The 20,057-nt window shown below is 36.1% G+C and overlaps 2 protein-coding genes across 2 annotated transcripts in view; both read left to right on the top strand.

Moving 5' to 3' along the window:
• LOC145992646 (glycine receptor subunit alpha-2-like) overlaps nt 1-20,057 on the top strand; it is a 71,661-nt gene that overhangs the window by 2,132 nt on the left and 49,472 nt on the right. The window lies entirely within an intron of this gene.
• Nucleotides 9,383-9,847, top strand: LOC145992411 (protein GVQW3-like). The gene has a single exon (XM_083128793.1). It carries the CDS (start codon nt 9,383-9,385, stop codon nt 9,845-9,847), a length of 465 nt encoding a protein of 154 aa, XP_082984919.1.

Here is a 20,057-nt window from a genome sequence, read left to right as displayed (position 1 = left end):
CTCCTAGTTTCAACCATCTAATGCGGAAAGTCAATGGCTCATATTTTATTTACCTTATCGATACAACGATCAGCATACAGTGCAAACACCCATAACAATTGTCTCTGTTCTGAAGACCAGTCAACACGCTTCCTATGTGGATAATATCATGCTATGCTCACGTGACGTTTACCATTTTAATTCCAATCCACGATATAATGGGGTATTGTTTGTTTTGTACCTTGTCAATGTCGTGCCACTTTCTACCGTATTTGCTGTTTATAATGACACCAATTAATCACGCAGTGTTTTGCAGCGTAGAAACAATTAAGGCGGGACTCGGAGAATGGCTGGTGGTAAAGCCTTGGAAACGATTGGCTCAGTGTTGATTTCTTAAACAGTTGTAGCAGTGCACATTGAACAGTGTTCACAATTCTGTACTGTGAAAAGGGGAATGTATGGTAAGTTACAGTAGATAAAAATTGGTAAGAAAGACGTGCTGTATCGAAGAATAAGATGTTATACTGAACGCAACTCCAACTGGCGGTTGACCTTCATGGCTATTTTCTTGTCCCCCAATGAGTTTCGGGATTGTGGTCCGATGAGTGTCAATAAACTCATTTGCGAAGTAAAAGCTGATGGGATCACATCGCTCTCCCGAAGCAACGTTGCCAAGCGTACTTCTGTTTTTCCCAGTTTTCTTTATATGGCTGTGTATCCGCCTGCATTCCGACCTGTGGGTGGTCCTTCTGGAAACTTCATCGTTCAGGACCACGTGTGCAGTTGTACCATTAACCCCAGCTGATTTCTGATGGTGACAATTCCGTTGCCCGACAAGACTCTTTCTGGTTTTACAGTACGTCTTGCAACATATGTGCACCCAACGCTCATTTGTTTGGTCCCGCGAACAACGTTCGGTACCTTGTGACTCGAAAATGCCCGATCTCAGTCGAAGAAAATTCAACTGATCGCTGATTCGCTGTTTCCCAGCCGCCAGTTAGAGTTGCATTCAGTATAGGTCTGAGTTCAGATTGTGTAATGAACATTGCGAAATGGATTAAGCTAGACTTTTCAGTTTGCTGTTAATCCGTCTCGTTCTAGTGTCTTTCGTGCTTAATCTGTCTTGCGGTTCTTCACTTCGCTCTTGTTCCTCCATCGTTATTCCATTTAAGTTTAATCAGTGTCACGGTTATTCCTTCGTTGCTATTCTGTTCGTATTTAATTCATTTCATTTTAGTTCTTTTCCCTGTTGTTCCTTCGTGGTTATTCCATTAATGTTTAATCAGTGTCACGATTATTCCTTCGTTGTTATTCTGTTCGTATTTAATTCATTTCATTTTAGTTCTTTTCCCTGTTGTTCCTTCGTGGTTATTCCATTAATGTTTAATCAGTGTCACGATTATTCCTTCGTTGCTATTCTGTTCGTATTTAATTCATTTCATTTTAGTTCTTTTCCCTGTTGTTCCTTCGTGGTTATTCCATTAACGTTTAATCAGTTCGCAGTTGTTCCTTTGTCTTTATTCCTTTCGTCTTCAATTTATTTTGCTCCTAATTCGTTTTGCGATTATTCCTTTGCAGTTTCTTCCCCTTCCAGTTAAATGTATTTTTCTCTAGCTCCCTTCGCGCTTAATCGGTCTTCCGGTTGTTCTTTTCAGCCCCTATATCACACATCATTGTTATTGGCAGAGATGATATACAGAGAGTTTTGTGGCCGCGGTGGCTCAGTCGGTAACGCGTCTGACTACCATGCTCAAGGTCTCGGGTTCGATCCCCGGCCGGTTGAAACTTTTCTAACGTTGGAAGCGGCTCCGGCGCCCACCCAGCGTCGAATGAGATAGGTACCTGGGGGGTAAAGGCGGTCAGGGGCGTTAAGCTGATAACATCACCCCCACTCACGACCGGATCAAGAAAGTGTGGGGCGTTACCCCCACACCCCCTATACGTCTTCATGGCGTAGTACTACGCACAGGGGAGCACTTTACCTTTTTCTTGTACTTTAATAATTTGTTTATCGATAATATCGAATGCAGGATCCACTGTGTTGCATGCATAACATTTACGATTAAGCAACTGCAAATTCGTTAATTTCTAACGAAATTCCATATTTCGTTTCTAAAATTGAAATTTATTGAATACTCCTCGAAGTTATAGTCGACACCCTATGTACTTTTTAAGAGAACAGGCAAGATCTCATTTCACCGTGATATGATAGCACATGGAGATGTGGAAGCAGAACTGAACACTTCCTAGACATCTGCCATTTTAGGAGTCTATGTGATCAGCTCCAAGCTTTGACCACCTTCACCCCTCCGTCATCTCATAATCCCCCCCGGATCCATTTATTTGAGACTGAGTGAACCCCAGAGCCGGTTTTATGCATTTACAAAACTGGAAGAATTCCGTACTTTGAACACCCATTCCTGAAATTAAACCCAGGTTCTCCGTTTGACAGTCAAACGACCTACCAACTAGATCACAGGGTTGCAATAAATATTTTCAAATTTTTCTCAGGAATAATTATATAAATCCATTAAAATTTATCAAATATAATGTTTCAAGAAATCTCCGAGATAGAGAGCGTTAAAAAGAAGAATGGGTCATTCCATATCAAATCAAGCTATAAAAAATATTTTTGAAACTTTAGAATTCATATTTTTTTGACTTTTTGTTTATACATTGTACCCATCAAGAGGACAAAAACCGCCAAATTTCAGAATTTTTCGGCTGTTAGTTTTTGAGTAACTGACTTTCAAAAAAGCCAAAATCCCAAAGTTTGACGACATTTTGAAATCTTTAAACAGCTGTAGATCAAAAAGTTTTAACCCAGAGAGCTCAAATTGGTGTCACGCTCTTATGCTTTTAATGAGCTTTAATTTGAAATGCAATATGACTGTGGTATTTGGATTTTGTAATTTTAAAGAAACTTGGAAAAAAGGTTTTTCCAAAATCTCAAAAACACCATTTTATATTTTTTTGAAATAAAGTGTTTTGAAGAAATCAATTTACTATTTGTGTGCAAAATTTCATAATGGGAGAGAAATGGGTTCCTATGGAAATTATTTTTTGATATTGTAATGTTTGCGAAATTTGATAAATTTATTGACCTCCATGTTAAAACCATAACTTAAGTTGAGTGGTTGATATTGAAGTCTTTGTATAAGTCTATTTTATAACTTTTGGACTACAAATAATATGAAAATTTGTAATATTTATCACTTTAATTATCTGATAATCGAATTGAAAAATATATATTTGTGTTTTCATTTTAGAATAGGATAGAAATACAAGGTCTTAATATCTAAAAAGTACACATACGAATAAATAAACTAAACAACCATTTTTATCAACCACAGACAACCTATTCGTTTAATAACAATTAATTTCAATTAATTCACATTAAGAGCAAACTTTGAGAGTATAAAACACCGAGCATTTCACAAAATACAACTGACTGAAGATTGCAGTAAACAATTGGCGATATTCACTTTGGTATACCGAGTCTAGCAGCGATAGATCAATTGCTCTCACATCTCTAATCGGAGAAGTTATTCTCCTGTCGAAGGCACATTTCATAAGCCACAATCTTTTTCACGTGCGTCTCACTCTCCTCTACGATAAGCTGGCAGACTGAATGGAGCTACTCACAACGTCAGCAACCTTTTTGACAACCTGAAGGGTTTCAGGTAGAGACTACCACAAAAAAAATCAGACGATTTCTATTCCTACCTCCTCACCTTCAACCCACCGGCCGCTGAAATGTTGAAAGGTTGTAAGGAATTGCAATATTCCCGTCACAAATTTTATTGAAACAACAATACAGTCTGTCCATTTGTATGTGTGTGTGTGTTTGCGCATATGCAGAAAACCAGGACGATGCATTAAAGATTACCCACTACCTGTTGCTACCCAAGTTCCAATGTCACCACATATCACTGTAAACAATCAAGAAATACAGCTAGTTATTCCTCTTGATACTCGTTCCTTTTCTGTTATGACTCGTAAAACTGACTGGAATACTTCACATATTTTTATCTCTCATCAATCCTTATGTTGTGTTAAGAGGCATTATATAAATACTTGATTCTGCAAATACGTGTAAATGGGATCTCAGACCAAAGCAACAAGTGACAGGTAACAAGCGTCAGCAAGGATTCACAAAGAAGTGACAAACAACAAGGAGCACTGGTCCCTTCAGTCTATAAAGAAGAATTCGCCGTGAATGCACGAACAACAGACCGAAGCGACATGATGCACTCTACTGAAAAAAAGACCCAGTCCGAGCAACGTGAAAGGGACAAGAAAAATGTGTCGCTTGTTGCATGTCACTTCGGTCTGAAAGCTCATCAAATTTTAATATCATACATTCATATATTAAGGTTGTTATATACCATGTTATTTCTTTTAAAAAATATGTACCAATATATTGTTATTAAAAGTGATAAATATTACTAATTTTCATATTATTTGTAGTCCAAAAGTTATAAAATAGACTAATACAAACATTTCAATACCAACCACTCAACTCAAGTTATGATTTTAACATGGAGTCAACAAATTTATCAGATTTTGCACACATTACAATACGAAAAATTAATTTCCATATGAACCCATTGCCGTTCCATTATGAAATTTTGCACACAAATAGTTAATTGATGTCTTTAATTTTTTAAAGAAATTTAATATAGTGTCTTTGAAAATTTCAAAAAAACACTTTTTTCCAAGTTTCTTAAAAATTACAAAATCCAAATACCAGTCATGTTGCATTTCAAATTAAAGCTCATTAAAAGCAGAAGAGCATGACATCAATTCGAGCTCTTTACGTCAAATAGTTTTTGATCTACAGCTGTTTAATGATTTCAAAATGTCTTCAAACTTTGGGATTTTTGCTTTTTTGAAAGTCAATAACTCAAAACCTAAGAGCCGAAAAAATCTGAAATCTGGCAGTTTTCGTCAACGTTACTGGTACAACCACTGCACCAAAAATTATCAATTTCTGAGATGTCAAGGTTCAGACCGTGTTTGATTTGATATGGAATGACCCCAATGCAAGAAATTAAAGATGGCGGCGAGTTAGCTCGGCCCCTTCCACTTAGAACGAACTCATGAGTGGCAAAAATATACTATGCGAAATTTGATGTTTAAATCCGTCGTTTAATCATATTTTCCCATAGCACACACTACCACATTGACCTCTTTCCAGAATTCATCCGTGTGCATTAGACTGATGAAAACAAAAAAAAGTTCAAAACGCTATGATATCTGGAAATTTTCTTGCTGAAACAAATAAAAAGTGGATTTCAGAGGCGGTTGTATTTTCACGCTTATTAGGAAAATGTCAGTGATAGAGAAAGGAATTTCAAGATATTTGAAAATTCAGAATCGTCATATCTTCTCACAGTTTTAATATTTCATTTTACAGGTTCATAGAAATATAATTGAAGTTTACAAAAACTGCACTCTTTAGACTGTCGCAAACTCTTTTGGGATCTTCAATGGCTTACCTTCAATCAGAAGCCGTAACGTCAGAACAAACTCTTGCTTTATGCTTTTCCTTTCAAATCCAAAATGATAATCTTCTGATAGCAGTTTTAGCCATTTTTGTCAAATTCTTCTATATACAGCGTGTCATTTTAATGGCGCCCACGGACCACAGATTCGTATAGAGAACATCAAAACAAACAACTTTTATCGGTAACATTTTTCTCGTTGGTGCATCATTTCAGCGCTACAGTCGTTTAAAAAAAGCCCGTTTGCCGCCTGAATACTGGCAACCACACACAACATTTGATTGCATTTGTGACATAAAGCGATAAGTTCCAGGGTTGTCAGGAACACACATGTTCTGTGAAAAATGACATAGCTACAATCAGCCACGTTATGTACCGTAAAACAAAACGAGCAAACACGTTCTGTAACTTAACAGGTAGTAAACAAACGATACGAAAAATGGTAGATAGAAAATAGAATTCAAGTGGAAGTGGTCATATCGAATTTCGTCTCAGCTTGCATGTCAAATATTCGCAAATCTAGTTACCAAGTTGGCATCTACAAGTCCTTCTGATACTAGTTGTCTGTGACACACTGAACAGATGACAAGATAGAAAAGAAAGAACTCAAAATTCCAAAGGTAAGGAACACATAATACAATGTATATTCAGGGCATTATGAGCCAAGTGACAAAAATGGTAGAAAATACAGAGATATAAGTAGCAGTAAAACAAGCTCTCCGACGACTATGTTTATCTACGCACCGGATACACATGTAATAGTTTGCAACTGTGAACAGGGCAGTATATTTGCTACTGATTCATCATTAGATTGTTACTGTGGTTGTACGTGTTTTAGCCGCAACGTAACAACGTGAAACTCGGATACTTCCGTTATCAGCACAAAAGTACCACAAGGCATATGGGCACAAACCTGTAGATATCAACCTTGCAACGAGATTTGCAAATATAATTGACATGTAGCTGGGTGTAAACAGCCACATGTAAGCTGTAGGTCCAATAACATTTATTGTTGTTGAAATTTGATATGTAGACTGAGACAAAATCCGATATTGACACTTCTTACCATTTCTCATATCGTTGGTTCACTTCCTCCTTTCTTTAGATTTGGCTGGTAGGCTATGATGTTCGGTCTACTGGACGCGTTTCTCGCTTTGTTTTACAGTTAATAATGTGGTTGGTAGTTTGTCATTTTTCACAAAATTTGTGTGTTCCTTGCAACACTTCCGTGCGCTGTTTCGTAGCAGGATATGACGTCACAGATACGATCAAATGTTGTGTTGGGTTGCAGCATCCAGGCGGCAAAACGGTCTTTTTTTGAAAAACTGTAGCGTCGAACGAGAAAAATGTTACTGAGAAAAGTTGTTTGCTTTGATGTCCTCTATACGTTTCCGTGGTCCGTGGGCGCCATTAAAATGACACCTGTATAATCCGTTAAGAATTTTTGAAATATTTTTTTCCAATTTAGCAGTACTTGTTTCGAACTTGATGAATTGCACAGTTTAACCTGACTGTTAGGCAACTAAATTTACATTTCTGAGTTGTGGGTTGCATAAGACCTAGGATAAATTTGCTCCAGTGATGCTTTGCTGCTTTGAAGATCAAACAGGCTGGTGCACGATCGGCATTGAGAAATTCATCATTGTGTGCCAAAGCTTTCACCAGGTTAAACCATATCATCATGCTTTTTGGGCAATGCCTTGAAACTTGTTTTTATCTAAAATATTCTTTCTCGAAAATGTCACGCCGATTTAATTGCACTGAGGGCGAATAAACTGAATGTAGAAACATGGTACTGATATCTATTTTAAATAGTACTGTACTTCCACTTGGATACAAAGTTAAATAAAATATGTTGACTCATCGAAACATGGTACCTTGTTCTGCTGCAATGGACAGGAAGGCCTCCATTCACCATCCCATTTTTTGTAATTTGCAGTGAACTTACGAAATGGGATATCGCGATATTAGAATATGTGATTTTCACGAAATGTCTTTTAAAATTTCGTCACCATCACCTTTACCTAATAAACACGAAAATACACACGCTCTGAAAATCTGGTCTTCATTTTCTTCGGCAAGAAGGGTTTCAGATGTTACCGATTTTGATGTAATTTATGTTTCACCAGCCTAATGCATATTGGTGATTTCTGTAAAGCCCGCACGTTATGTGGCGGCTGAATTTTTGCATGCTGAAAGTAAAACAATAAATTTATCATAGATTGGATCAAAGCAATAACAAGATAAACTTTTCATAATAACAGCTGGATCATCTCTGTTTAAATGTATATGTCTTTTTCTGAGACGCGCACATAGAACGAGAAGATCCTGGATATCTATAGCTCGAAAGAAATGCGGGAAATTGTTCTGGTACGTGAAGGACATGAAATCAGTAAATGAAGGAGGAAACCACAGTTACAGGCCCCGGATTGAGTACATGAAAAAAAAAATTACTATGGATATGAATTGCGAAAGCTGCAGAGAAATGAATACATTAGCAGAAGAAAAGTGGACAAATGCAACACCGTAAGATAAACATAACAAGGAAGCTCCATTTACGTATTCCATAAATACGTAGGCGGAGGAGATGAAGACAGAAAGAAGAGTCGACTGACATTGTAGTTGAACATGACATTTAACCATTCATTCTTCAAATTACAAGCTACAACCTGAGCAAAGCGAATCTTGGTGTCATACTACATACATTATTCCTAGCAATATACTGTTGGAACTAATATGAACCTGCAGCTTGGGCATATTTGTTTTATATTTGGTTCTGGAACTATCATTAATAATGACTTGCACAGGACTCGAACTCAGAATTTCTGAAGCGAGTTCAGATTTGGTGACTACATATTCCAGAAATTAATATGCAATAAAACTAGTTATGGTACTTTTTTGTAGCTACTTTCAGAATTATGTTCTCCATGTTTGGGTTTGCAGAATTACTTGAAACATATAAAGCATAGAAAAACAGCAAGACATTCTGAAAACCAACATTTTACATAGGCAATTTAAATTGATGAGTGGAAGATTCATCAGAGAAACAACACATTTATGAATCACACCTTTCCTGGAGCGACTGATTAGCACACCGAAATTGTACTAAGATCACAGGTCGGTCAAAGAATCGATCCCCAGCACTGGTAAAATGACGTTTGTTCAACTGAAGACAAGAGAAGGTGTGCTCTTTTGAAACGTAGTGTTAGAATAAATAACATTACATGCTAGTAAAAAACTATCGTTACTAACAATCAGAGAATTATTAACTTATTGTTGGCTCAGAAGAATACTTACATGGGAAAAAGGCAACGAAAGTCTCGGACAACAATGACTCCATACAATCAAAAGCTGAAACTGTTTGTTCAGTAAACGACCTCAGTACAGTGCTGCACGTTAGCTTAAAACAATACTGGCGACAGCATGCAGTCATGGATGCAAATCTGAGTTGCCTCGCAGATAAAAAGTGCATGTGATTACTTGGCCTAGTCTCACATGCTCATCAGTGTCAATCTGTTACAGTCGTGACAAAGTTTTCTTTATACTTTGGCTCAGGGCCAAAACGAACGCACTGTACAATTCAACAACTAGTAGGCCCTGGTGGCATGTGTGTGAATTCTGTTAATTGTCAGTAAAAAAAGTAGCCGGAATTTGGCTGGTAAAAGTCCCACACTCGAGGTATCGAGAATTCATTTTGTCCGTAGGATGGCAGCACTGTATTGAATGAGCACGCAGAGGGGTAGAGTAATCTATCCATTAGTTTGTGCACAGCAGCTGTTTACGTTAGTTGTGTTGACGAGTGTCCTGCGATTTGCAGAATGGAGACAAATATCGAGCAAATAATTTATTTGAAATTTTGCGTTGCCAACGGACTGTCGTGTTCTGAATCGTTGAAAATGCTAGAAAAGGCCTTTGGTGATTCGTGTCTGTCGAAAACACAAGCATATGCATGGTACAAGACTTTCAAAGAAGGCAGAGAAGTTGTTGCTGATTTGCCCCGTTCTGGTCGACCTTCCAGGTCGACGACGGACGAAAACGTTGGAAAAATCAGGACAATGGTGCTTGACAACCGGTGTGTGAGTGTGAGAGAGGTGGCTTGTGAGCTTGACATATCACGCATGTCCGTTCACAACATTTTGACTGATGTGTCAGGCATGAAACGTGTCGCGGCACGACTTGTTCCGAAGGAGCTGAATCTCCTGCAAGAAGCACGTCGCAGGGATGTTGCTGAAGACATGATTTTGCAAGCCTCTAGTGACTCAACCTTCATCAAAAGCATCATAACTGGTGATGAGACATGGATGTATGAGTACGACATGCAAACAGGTCAACAATCTTCGGAATGGCGCTTCGAAAATTAACGAAAACCCAAAAAACCACGCCAAAGTCGCTCAAAAATGAAGGTCATGCTCATTGTTTTCTTTGACAATCGCGGTGTTGTGCACTCAGAATTCCTTCCAGCGGGACACACTGTGAATAAAGAGTTATATGTGATCGTTATGAGGCGTCTCCGTGAGAATGTTTGCCTGAAAAGACCAAAGTTATGGAAAAACAATTCTTGGATTTTGCACCACGATAATGCACAAACGTCGACTCTTGTTCGCGAGTTTTTGACCAAAAACTCAACACATGTCCTCGCCCAAGCCCCATATTCTCCAGATATGGTTCCGTGTGATATTTTTCTCTTTCCGCGACTCAAGTTACCACTTTGGGGAAGGCGTTTTCAATCAATTGAATCCATTAGAGGAAATTTGCAGAAGGAACCGTCTTTTGAGTTTTAAAAGTATTTTGAAGACTGGGTTAAGCATTTGCATATGTGTGTTGCATCTGATGTGCCCTATTTTGAAGGCGACAAAATAAATGTTGATGATTAACCACGTATTTTGTGTTTTATTCACAAATTCCGGGTACATTTTGTACGTAGTAGTATATCAGAGGTGTCCGTTTTTAATCAACCTCCCTCACCCTCACAAGCTCTCAACCTCAAGGCTCACCTTCACGACTCGTCAAAGCGCCCCCCTCTCTCACCCTCACAAATTTTCCAGAGGGTGAGGTCGCCTTCCTAATTGTGAATACTTCTGCTATATGCTTTGGTATTCCAGGGAATATAAATGCAAAATTTCGTACACATATGTGTATCTGCCACGGTATCAGTGGCGGCTGCTTAATACGTGCTACCGTGCTATAGCACGTTGCTAAATTTGTTAAAATGAAAAGAAGGAAAAAGCAAATCTCACAGATGCAAGAAGTTTAATGAAACCCTAAAGTGAAATCAAACTTCTCATGTTAAGAGCCTCAACATTTACCAGTAGCGCCACGTATTTCCCTCACGCTGTTGGGGCTATAAGCAATACCTTACCGTGCTAGAATCTCAACAGCACGTTTTCGCCCCTTTTTCGTCACTGAACGTATGAATACTGTACACCCCACTCCTCGATTCGTACGGGGGATAGGGTCTCGGCTCGAGTAAAATCGTCTGCTAGCGTGCTACAGGAAGACACAGCACGGTAAGTGTGCCATCTTAGGATAAGAAGAAAGTCTACGACAACCTATTGCCTCTGTCAGAACAACGTTTATTAATGTCACTTTCAAACGTTCTGTTCGTTATCAGTGTAGACTTATGCAATGTTTGTAACATGTCGTATACATTAGCAGCACCTGCAAAAAGTTGGAACGCGAATTGACACTACCCCTTAACATTTTATCTATTTCGGTGGTAAGTTGTAAAGATTGCAACTCTGAAACTATAGTCCGTGCCTTTCTTGCTTCCGAAAGTGGATTCTGCTATGTAATTTATGTTTAGGAAATTTTAATTTTATATTTTATCTAAATTACCTGTTTTTAAATGCTAGAAATATATTTCCTTTTATTTATGTAGCACTTCAATCGTCAAGAAACAAACTTACAGAGTACCGTCATTTTTCCCCGGCTTCCAGACCCGAAAATTTTGCGCGCGGTTCATTGTGTTAAAATCGCGTGGTGCGTGAAGTGGTGGTCATTGTTGTGAAGGATTAGCTTTTTGTTGTTGTTAGAAGTGAAAGTGATTGTGTGTTAGTGTACGATGAATTCGGTGGATTGCTTGTTGCAGCGACCTTTCTCTTGAAGAACACTTGAAGAAAAGTTGGAAATAAAAGCGCTAGGACGGCCGTTGCCAGATTTGGATCTATCGCAAAATGCAAAGGAAGGTAAGAACGCTTCGTATAAAAGGCGATTTAATAGAAAACTGTACGATAGTGAACCATGGCTTTGTGGGTGTCAAATTCGAAATGCATTATTCTGTTTTCCTTGCATACTTTTTGGAAGTAATGATTCGTGGTCTAAAGGAGGGGTAAAAGATCTAGGACATTTAAGTGAATATATGAGAAAGCATAGTGAAAGCAAAAAACACATGAATAATGAGTTAAATTTTGTCTCTCTCGGAACTGTCGACATAGCAACGCAGTTAAGCAGCGCTTATTTAGAATCGCTTCAAAAGCATAATGAACAAGTTGAAGAAAATCGCTACGTCTTGTCAAAAATCATAGACTGCATCAAGTCCTGCGGAGCTTTTGAGTTGGCCCTGCATGGCCACGATGAAACAGATTTCTCCGCAAACCCTGTGGTATTAATAGGGCTCGTTAATTTTGTCAGCAGTTTAGACAACGCTGTTAAGGAACATCTTGACAACAACACTGTATTTAAAGGCACTCGATCTCGCCATCGAAGTTCCGGGTTGGAGTCTCGGCCCGGGTATGAGTATTCTTTGTAATACTTTGTAATAATGAAATTAATGAAGGGGCATTCACAAAGAATACCCATACCCGGGCCGAGACTCCAACCCAGAACTTCGATGGCGAGATCGAAAGTCGACCACTTAACGTATGTGGGGGTGGGGGTGGGGTGGGGGTAGGGGTCATTATAAGTACATGAAAAACAGCATCAGTTGTAACACGCATCTTTGAAAAGTCACGAGCCGCCGCTGCACGGTATATATTGCTCGTGACAACTATATGACTGTTCAGTAAACCTTTAGATGAAGAAGAGGTAGCAGAGTCGCCAGACAATCTGCAAGGTTGTCGACCTCAGTCTTCCTCACTGATCTCCCTCACCCTTATCCTCAAACACCTGACAAATCTTCCGGAGAGGGTGAAGTCTGCCCTCATGAGGTTCGACTTCCACATGGTAAATACCTCCTACACACACACACACACACACACACACACACACACACACACACACACACACACACACACACACACACACACACACACACACACACCACACACACACACACACACACACACATATTACATGAATCAAATTAAAAACTTATAAGACCCACAAAACTTACAGGACTGACTGTAAACAGCTCAAATTTACACGAGGTATCGGCTGTTATTTATAAGACAATCTCATAACTGCAACACTGATCAAGAGAGCTTCAAAACACCATTTTTGTTATTTTAAAGATGGCGCCTCATATACACAATTGCACCAGTGAAAAGGAGCGGTTTCTTACCCTCTGACAGCTTAAAACTTACAGAAATTTCTCGGCAAATGATAATTCAATATATCTGTGCATGCTTACCACACCAGTAAGTTTACTAATAGAGGAGAAACTTCGACAATGGCATCAGTTCGCTGGAAAGGCCTTCGCAGTGGATCATAAGTGAGTGCACGTGGACCCGAAACACTTATTATTGTTGAGGTATACAGGCACTAACTCAAAGTTGAAAATATATGTAGAACAGCAATAGATCTGTGCTAAAATGCAGCAAACTTGTGCAACCCCACATACACAAATCTACTAGATAAAAAACAAAAACAAATTATGGGTTTCATTTGAATCTCCCTTGTTTATACATTATATATATATACAAATACAAATACAATATAAGGTGGAGAGAGCCTATGTTAATCAATATGGACGAGTAGATGGGATCACCGCCAACGTCTGTCGCTATTTAATATTCGCAATTTATTTGCACGGGTGTTAATTAATTTGCACTGGTTTTAATTAATTCGCATGTACTTAGAATTCATTTGCATGTACTTAGAGTACTTTACATTTATGTATTTGCATGTTTATAACTTTTTATGAATATATATTTATTTAATTTTATGAAAAATATGTATATAGAAGGTAATTAGAGGTACTAAACGCTATGCATATGTTTTTATATTCATTACTGCAAAGTATGTAATGTATGAAATGTTAATATTAATGTTTATAATATTGAAAATAAGTTTTCTATGGTTTATGAACCGCTATGAACGGTGGTAATGGTACGAAAGAAGACGGTCCCGGTACTCGAACCCGCGATATGTAATATTATTAATTAGTACTATGTAATAATGTATGTTATTATATTATGAAACACGGTGGTGCAACACGCTAGACAGAAGACGGTGAACTCTGCGCTCCGCGCTGAGGGTAGACGAGAAAGGAATTTGGGGGAAGAGCGGTCAAGGTCAAATGACGTCAGAACGTCAGAACAAAGGAAGATCCTGATTGACCAATCAGAGAACGCGTCGGTAGATTTTCAGAACCGGTTTTTTCAAGGTTAACCAGTACGCAAGAACAGGGGGAAGCTATGCAATGCCGTAGGGCAGGGGAGGGATTCAACCAGACAACAAAGGATGTCTGGAAATAAGCAGCAAGGGTCAAATCTCTGAAGCTATGCGTCGCTTGTAGAATCGGTTTCCGCCGCCAATTAATATTCCGTTCAGGTTTGCCTTCAAGGCACAGGACGCTTTAGCGCAGGTTTTTTTTATCTGTACTATGAAGAAGGGAGAGCTATTAGGGACGGGGCCTACAGTTTTCACCATTTGCTTTTATCACGGGGTAACGAACCTAGGACCCTTTGATTATTGATTTAGGTAGTAAATGTATGTTACTGTGTGCTATTTAACTTAATTTTGAGTTTATTTTTTACCAAACTTTGACTTTATGTCAAACATTTTCACAGCTTATCCTTATTTTTACAAAAATAACACTATTTGTACTATTCAGGCAACATTTTTTATTAAATTTTGGACTCGCAAAGATATTTTTACAACTTTTTAACTTATTATTTTACAACTTTATGTTAATTTTTTACCTAAATAACACTATTTGTACTATTCAGGCAACATTTTTTATTAAATTTTGGACTCACAAAGACATTTTTTTCAACGTTTAACTTATTATTTTACAACTTTATATTAATTTTTTACCAAAATAACACTATTTGTACTATTCAAGCAACATTTTTTATTAAATTTTGCACTCACAAAAAACATTTTTTCAATTTTTAACTTATTATTTTACAATTTTATGTTAATTTTTTTACCAAAATAACACTATTTGTACTATTCAGGCTACATTTTTTATTAAATTTTGGACTCGCAAAGACATTTTTTCAACTTTTAACTTATTATTTTACAACTTTAAGTTAATTTTTTACCAAAATAACACTATTTGTACTATTCAAGCAACATTTTTTATTAAATTTTGCACTCACAAAAAACATTTTTTCAATTTTTAACTTATTATTTTACGATTTTATGTTAATTTTTTTACCAAAATAACACTATTTGTACTATTCAGGCAACATTTTTTATTAAATTTTGGACTCGCAAAGACATTTTTTACAACTTTTTAACTTATTATTTACAATTTTGTACCTATTTTTTACCTAAATAACACTATTTATACTATTAAGGAAAGACTTTTAGTTATATTTTAGATACACAAAGTGTGTGTTCTCAACTTCTATCTGTTTATTTCACAAGTTTAGGCTTATTATTATTCAAATAACACAATTCAATCTGTTCAGGAAAGACTTTTAGTTATATTTTCGACACACAGAGTGTTTTTTTTCAACTTCTATCTGTTTATTTCACAAGTCCAGGCTTATTATTACCAAAATAATACAATTCAATCTGTTCAGGAAAGACTTTTAGTCGCATTTTCGACACACAGAGTGTGTGATCTCAACTTCTATCTGTTTATTTCACAAGTTTAGGCTTATTATTACCAAAATAATACAATTCAATCTGTTCAGGAAAGACTTTTAGTCGCATTTTCGACACACAAAGTGTGTGTTCTCAACTTCTATCTGTTTATTTCACAAGTTTAGGCTTATTATTACTCAAATAACACAATTCTATCTGTTCAGGAAAGATTTTTAGTTACATTTTCGACACACAAAGTGTGTGTTCTCAACTTTTATTTGTTTATTTTACAAGTTTAGCCTAATATTTACTCAAATGACACTATTTATATTATTCAGGCACCATTTTTATTACATTTTGGACTCTCAAAGACACACACACACACACACACACACACACAGAGAGAGAGAGAGAGAGAGAGAGAGAGAGAGAGAGAGAGAGAGAGAGAGAGATTTTCCAAGTTTACAGGATTATTCTCTAGTTTACTCAAATAACACAATTTAGATGTGTTTTGAATTATATTTTGGATGCAAAAGTATGTTTTGACAAGTTCTACCCTTTTATTTTACAAGTTTAGGCTTATTATTACTCAAATAACACAATTTAATCCAGTCAGGAAGGATTTGTTATTATATTTTGGATGCACAAAGAGAGGTTTTCAACTTTTTTATTAATTTTTTGCAGGGTATGTATTAATTTTTATTTATTTTGTTTTGTATCATATATACATTTACAAATTTTTAACTTAGAGTTTAGTATTTATTTAATTTTTTCAAAAACACTAAAAAAGTACTTTTAGCTAAAATGTAAGCCACAGAATATATTATTATTATTATTAGGGTTTACTGATTTCCACTATGCTATTTTTGGTTCTGTATTTCTATATGTATTTATTTAGGGGAGGTTACGCCTGCCACGTAGGAAAGTTTGTTTATTTTAGAGTTTGCTGAGTATTTTGTTACTGCTATACTAGGTAAAAGTTTTCTAAATATACCAGATAGAGCTCTATATACTTTTGTTTTTGCTATTTTGGAGATGATGCGATCAGCACCACTCTCCATCTGCTTTTTATTTTATGTACCCAATATTATTTTGAGGCTTAGTGAATTCTAGAGCCTATTTATGCAGGAGAGAGGAGAGAGGACTTGAAAATTTTGATCTCAGACAACCCACAACTATTTGTCAGAGTATTTTAAAGGATATTTTATATTTATTATGTGCCACTAGAATATCAAAGCTTGCTTAATTTTTATGTCTGTAACGCATTTATTGTATTTCTAGCTAAGGCTTACTGGATAAAGTACACGAAATGTTTAACATTTCAACTATTTGCTTTTATACGAGGGCAATTTTTTAGTGTAACGAAAATTATGATGTGTCTATGAGGTCTGAAACCCCTTTACCGAGGGTCCATATTTGGATGTTTACTAATATTGTTTTTTTCCCCTTACATATAACAATTTAACAATATAATTACAATACGAAGTTAACAGACGGCTTAGGGGCCTAGGTCCACTTTCCAAACTTTTTTACTATTCTAGAAGAATTATTTAGCTTTATAGCCTTTTTCAAGGTATTTTTATAGTATTACTGGCTTCTTTGGGTGTATCAACACTTGGGTTATTTCCATTTGGTTTATTATACGAGGTTTATTTTTTACTCTAAGATCAATATATGTCTCCGAGGACTAAAATACATTTATTGAAGCTAAAAGCTTAGGCTGTAACTAGGGACTTAGCATGTATATCGACAATTTATAGGACAACACGAACCTTACAAAGGATTATAGGTGACGTACGACCACACGCCAGAGCTTTGTTAATCTGCAAGAAGCAGTTGCAACTAATGCTATGAGGATATAATGTTAATTTTTCATTGTTTCACAAGGAGGCTATTTTTTACACAACCAATATTTGCTTTTTCAAGTAACTACATGTACCTGAAGCACATATGCCAACACTAACTAGATTTTGATTTATACTATCTCAGGTGCTAAATGTATCAAGAACACTGATTGTATATATTTTTGAGAATCCAACTATATCAGGATTTTTCTATGTAAGTACATTTTTATTGACTGGCTTATTTAACAGATCAAACAGAAAGACGGCAAAATTCACTAAATGTAGGTGATTGCATGAAAATAACTAGATCAAGGGGTGACCAACAGTGAGCTGAATGTATATATAGAGGGTTGCGCTCTATTATTCTCACCTTCGCTGGATTGGCGAAGGAACGCACTTGTGGGTGGTAGAATCTGAACGGGCTCCACCATGGCATCGGAGACTCGAAGCAGATGTTTTGGAGGATGAACCCAAGTAGGGTCATAGGCGCTACGACCAATTTGGTCATTGCTTTTTATATGAGGAACCAATTTGGTCCACTCCCAAAATTAATTTAGATTGCTTATAACTTATGAAATTTGAAGTCTGCACAAGATCCGATGACAAAATCTAAAATTGTAACAACCCTGCCAGGGACTTGAACCCTGGACAGATAGGTTAAAAGCCTAGCACTATACAAACTAAGCTATTTGCATTTTTAAAAAGTTAGTTATGTTAAGAAATATATTGAAACACCTGAGAACACTCTTGGTCTGGTTCGACAGAGAAGGAGACAACATTTCCAAATTTTTACAGACTGGGTGTATTTTTCCACTATAGAGGCCTTCACTATATGTAATTCGAAACGCTAAAGTTCAGCTAACTTCCAAAATCCAAAATTGAGGCAAAGATTGTGTTTGACGAGATTAACAAGTTACAATTATATCCAGTTACCGACAAATAAAGCTAAAACTCTCAGATTTACTGTACTAGCCAAGTTTTAGTAACATTTTCTTCACTTTAGTACTAATACCAAAGAAATAGGTATATTTTATTTATAATTTGACAAAATGTACTAGTATTTAATTCACAAAGTTAGGTAAAAAAACAGTATTTTAAAAAAATATTGTTACTGCCTTCAAATTTTATGTTATTTAGCCACTAACAACTGGTTTACACTGTTTGACATCCTTTAAATAGCAAAAGAAGGAATTATTTGTTTAGTATTTTTACTACTTTATATTTATTTAAGAAAACAATACTACGGTTTAACTTAATTTTTAACAAATTGTTACTAATTTATATATCAAAGTTATGTTATTTAGAGTGTTTGAAGGCGTATAAAGTTAATATTTGTACTTATCAGTGCAACTAACAATTATATTTTACACACAAAAGATAATGTTTACAGTTAAATCACTTGAATCAGAGAATAATATTTTACAGTAATTGATTCATTCAGCACTAGTCAGTATTTTTATGCATCAGAAAGTTTTCTTAATTTTCTATTATGCATGCTATTTTGTGCTATTCTTAAAATGTATTTCTAAGGCAAACTGGTTTAATTTTCTGCTTATAATGGAAAGTTGACATAGTTTTCGCACAATGCTTTGTACATTTGTTATATTCACTACTTACAATTCAAATATTATGCTTATTTAATGTATAACTAACTATCTCTCTAGCCTTCTTAAACCCGAAGGTTCATGGGAGCAGCAACACATGCCTCTCATCTGTTCCTGTCCTAAGCAAGATCTATATACTCCTTTCCTTCCCTACCAATTTCCTTTAGGTCCATCTCTACATTATCCCTCCATCTTTGTTTTGGTCTTCCTATTGGTCTTTTACCATCAGATTTCCCAACAAGAATCCTGTATATTTTTTTTCCTTTCCCATTTGTACCACATGATCTACACACCTAAGTCTTTTTGATTTAATTATTCTAATAATATCTGGACATGAATACAAATTATGTACTTCTAAATTATGTAATCTTCTCCACGCATCTGCCTCCTCATCTGTTTTAGGCCCAAATATTTTCCTAAGGATTTTATTTTCAAATACTCTCAATTTATGTTCCTTTTTCAATGTAAGGGACCAAGTTTATTTACTGTATTTAACTTTTATTTTTGTAATTAACAAAAATTAAAAGCTTATACTGTAGTTATTATATTTTTTCTATCAGCTTATTTTGAAATTAATATTATTAGGTATAGTCTTTGATTTATAACTATATTGCTTTTTTATCAATTTATCTAAGAGTACACGCAGACAAACACATGTGTACACACTTTTATGTAAATAGATATGCCTTTTTTCAATATTTTAGTATGAAGATTGCACTTTAGCTATTTAAGCAAGGGTAGGAAAGGTAGGATTTCTGAGAATTTGTTGCAGGATTTTGTTGTCCAAGTATAGATGAGAACTGAGCTGGGAGACTGTTTTGAACCTTTTCATGAGAGTTTGCATGTGAACTGTATGCAAATTGAGCACTATTGACTGTGCATGCTTCTAAGTTTTGCTGTTATTTTACATCAAGTCTGTGAGACTGTAGTCAGTTTTCCCATTTCAAGTAGTTTTTATTGATTGTATTTGTATATGTTGTGGGGACTTAGCAGTTTTATGTTATGAGGCACTTTGTTGTAGAATATTTTTACATGATTGTTTTGAGATATTGAGTGTCTGCTGTTTTACTTGTAATTATTTTCCTTCTTGTGTTGTGTATTTGACTATATTTTGTCCAAGTTCGTATTATTTAGAATAATTGTTATTGACTTGTAGATGTAGGGAGTAATAATCCTTTGCAAGATGCCCTATACTTTAGTATTCTGGT

Source organism: Lepisma saccharinum, chromosome 9, assembly GCF_977018435.1.
Source record: "Lepisma saccharinum chromosome 9, izLepSacc3.1, whole genome shotgun sequence".
Lineage (NCBI taxonomy): Eukaryota > Metazoa > Arthropoda > Insecta > Zygentoma > Lepismatidae > Lepisma > Lepisma saccharinum.
The sequence above is the reverse complement of the archived record's forward strand: the minus strand, read 5'-3'. Positions and strand labels throughout refer to the sequence as shown.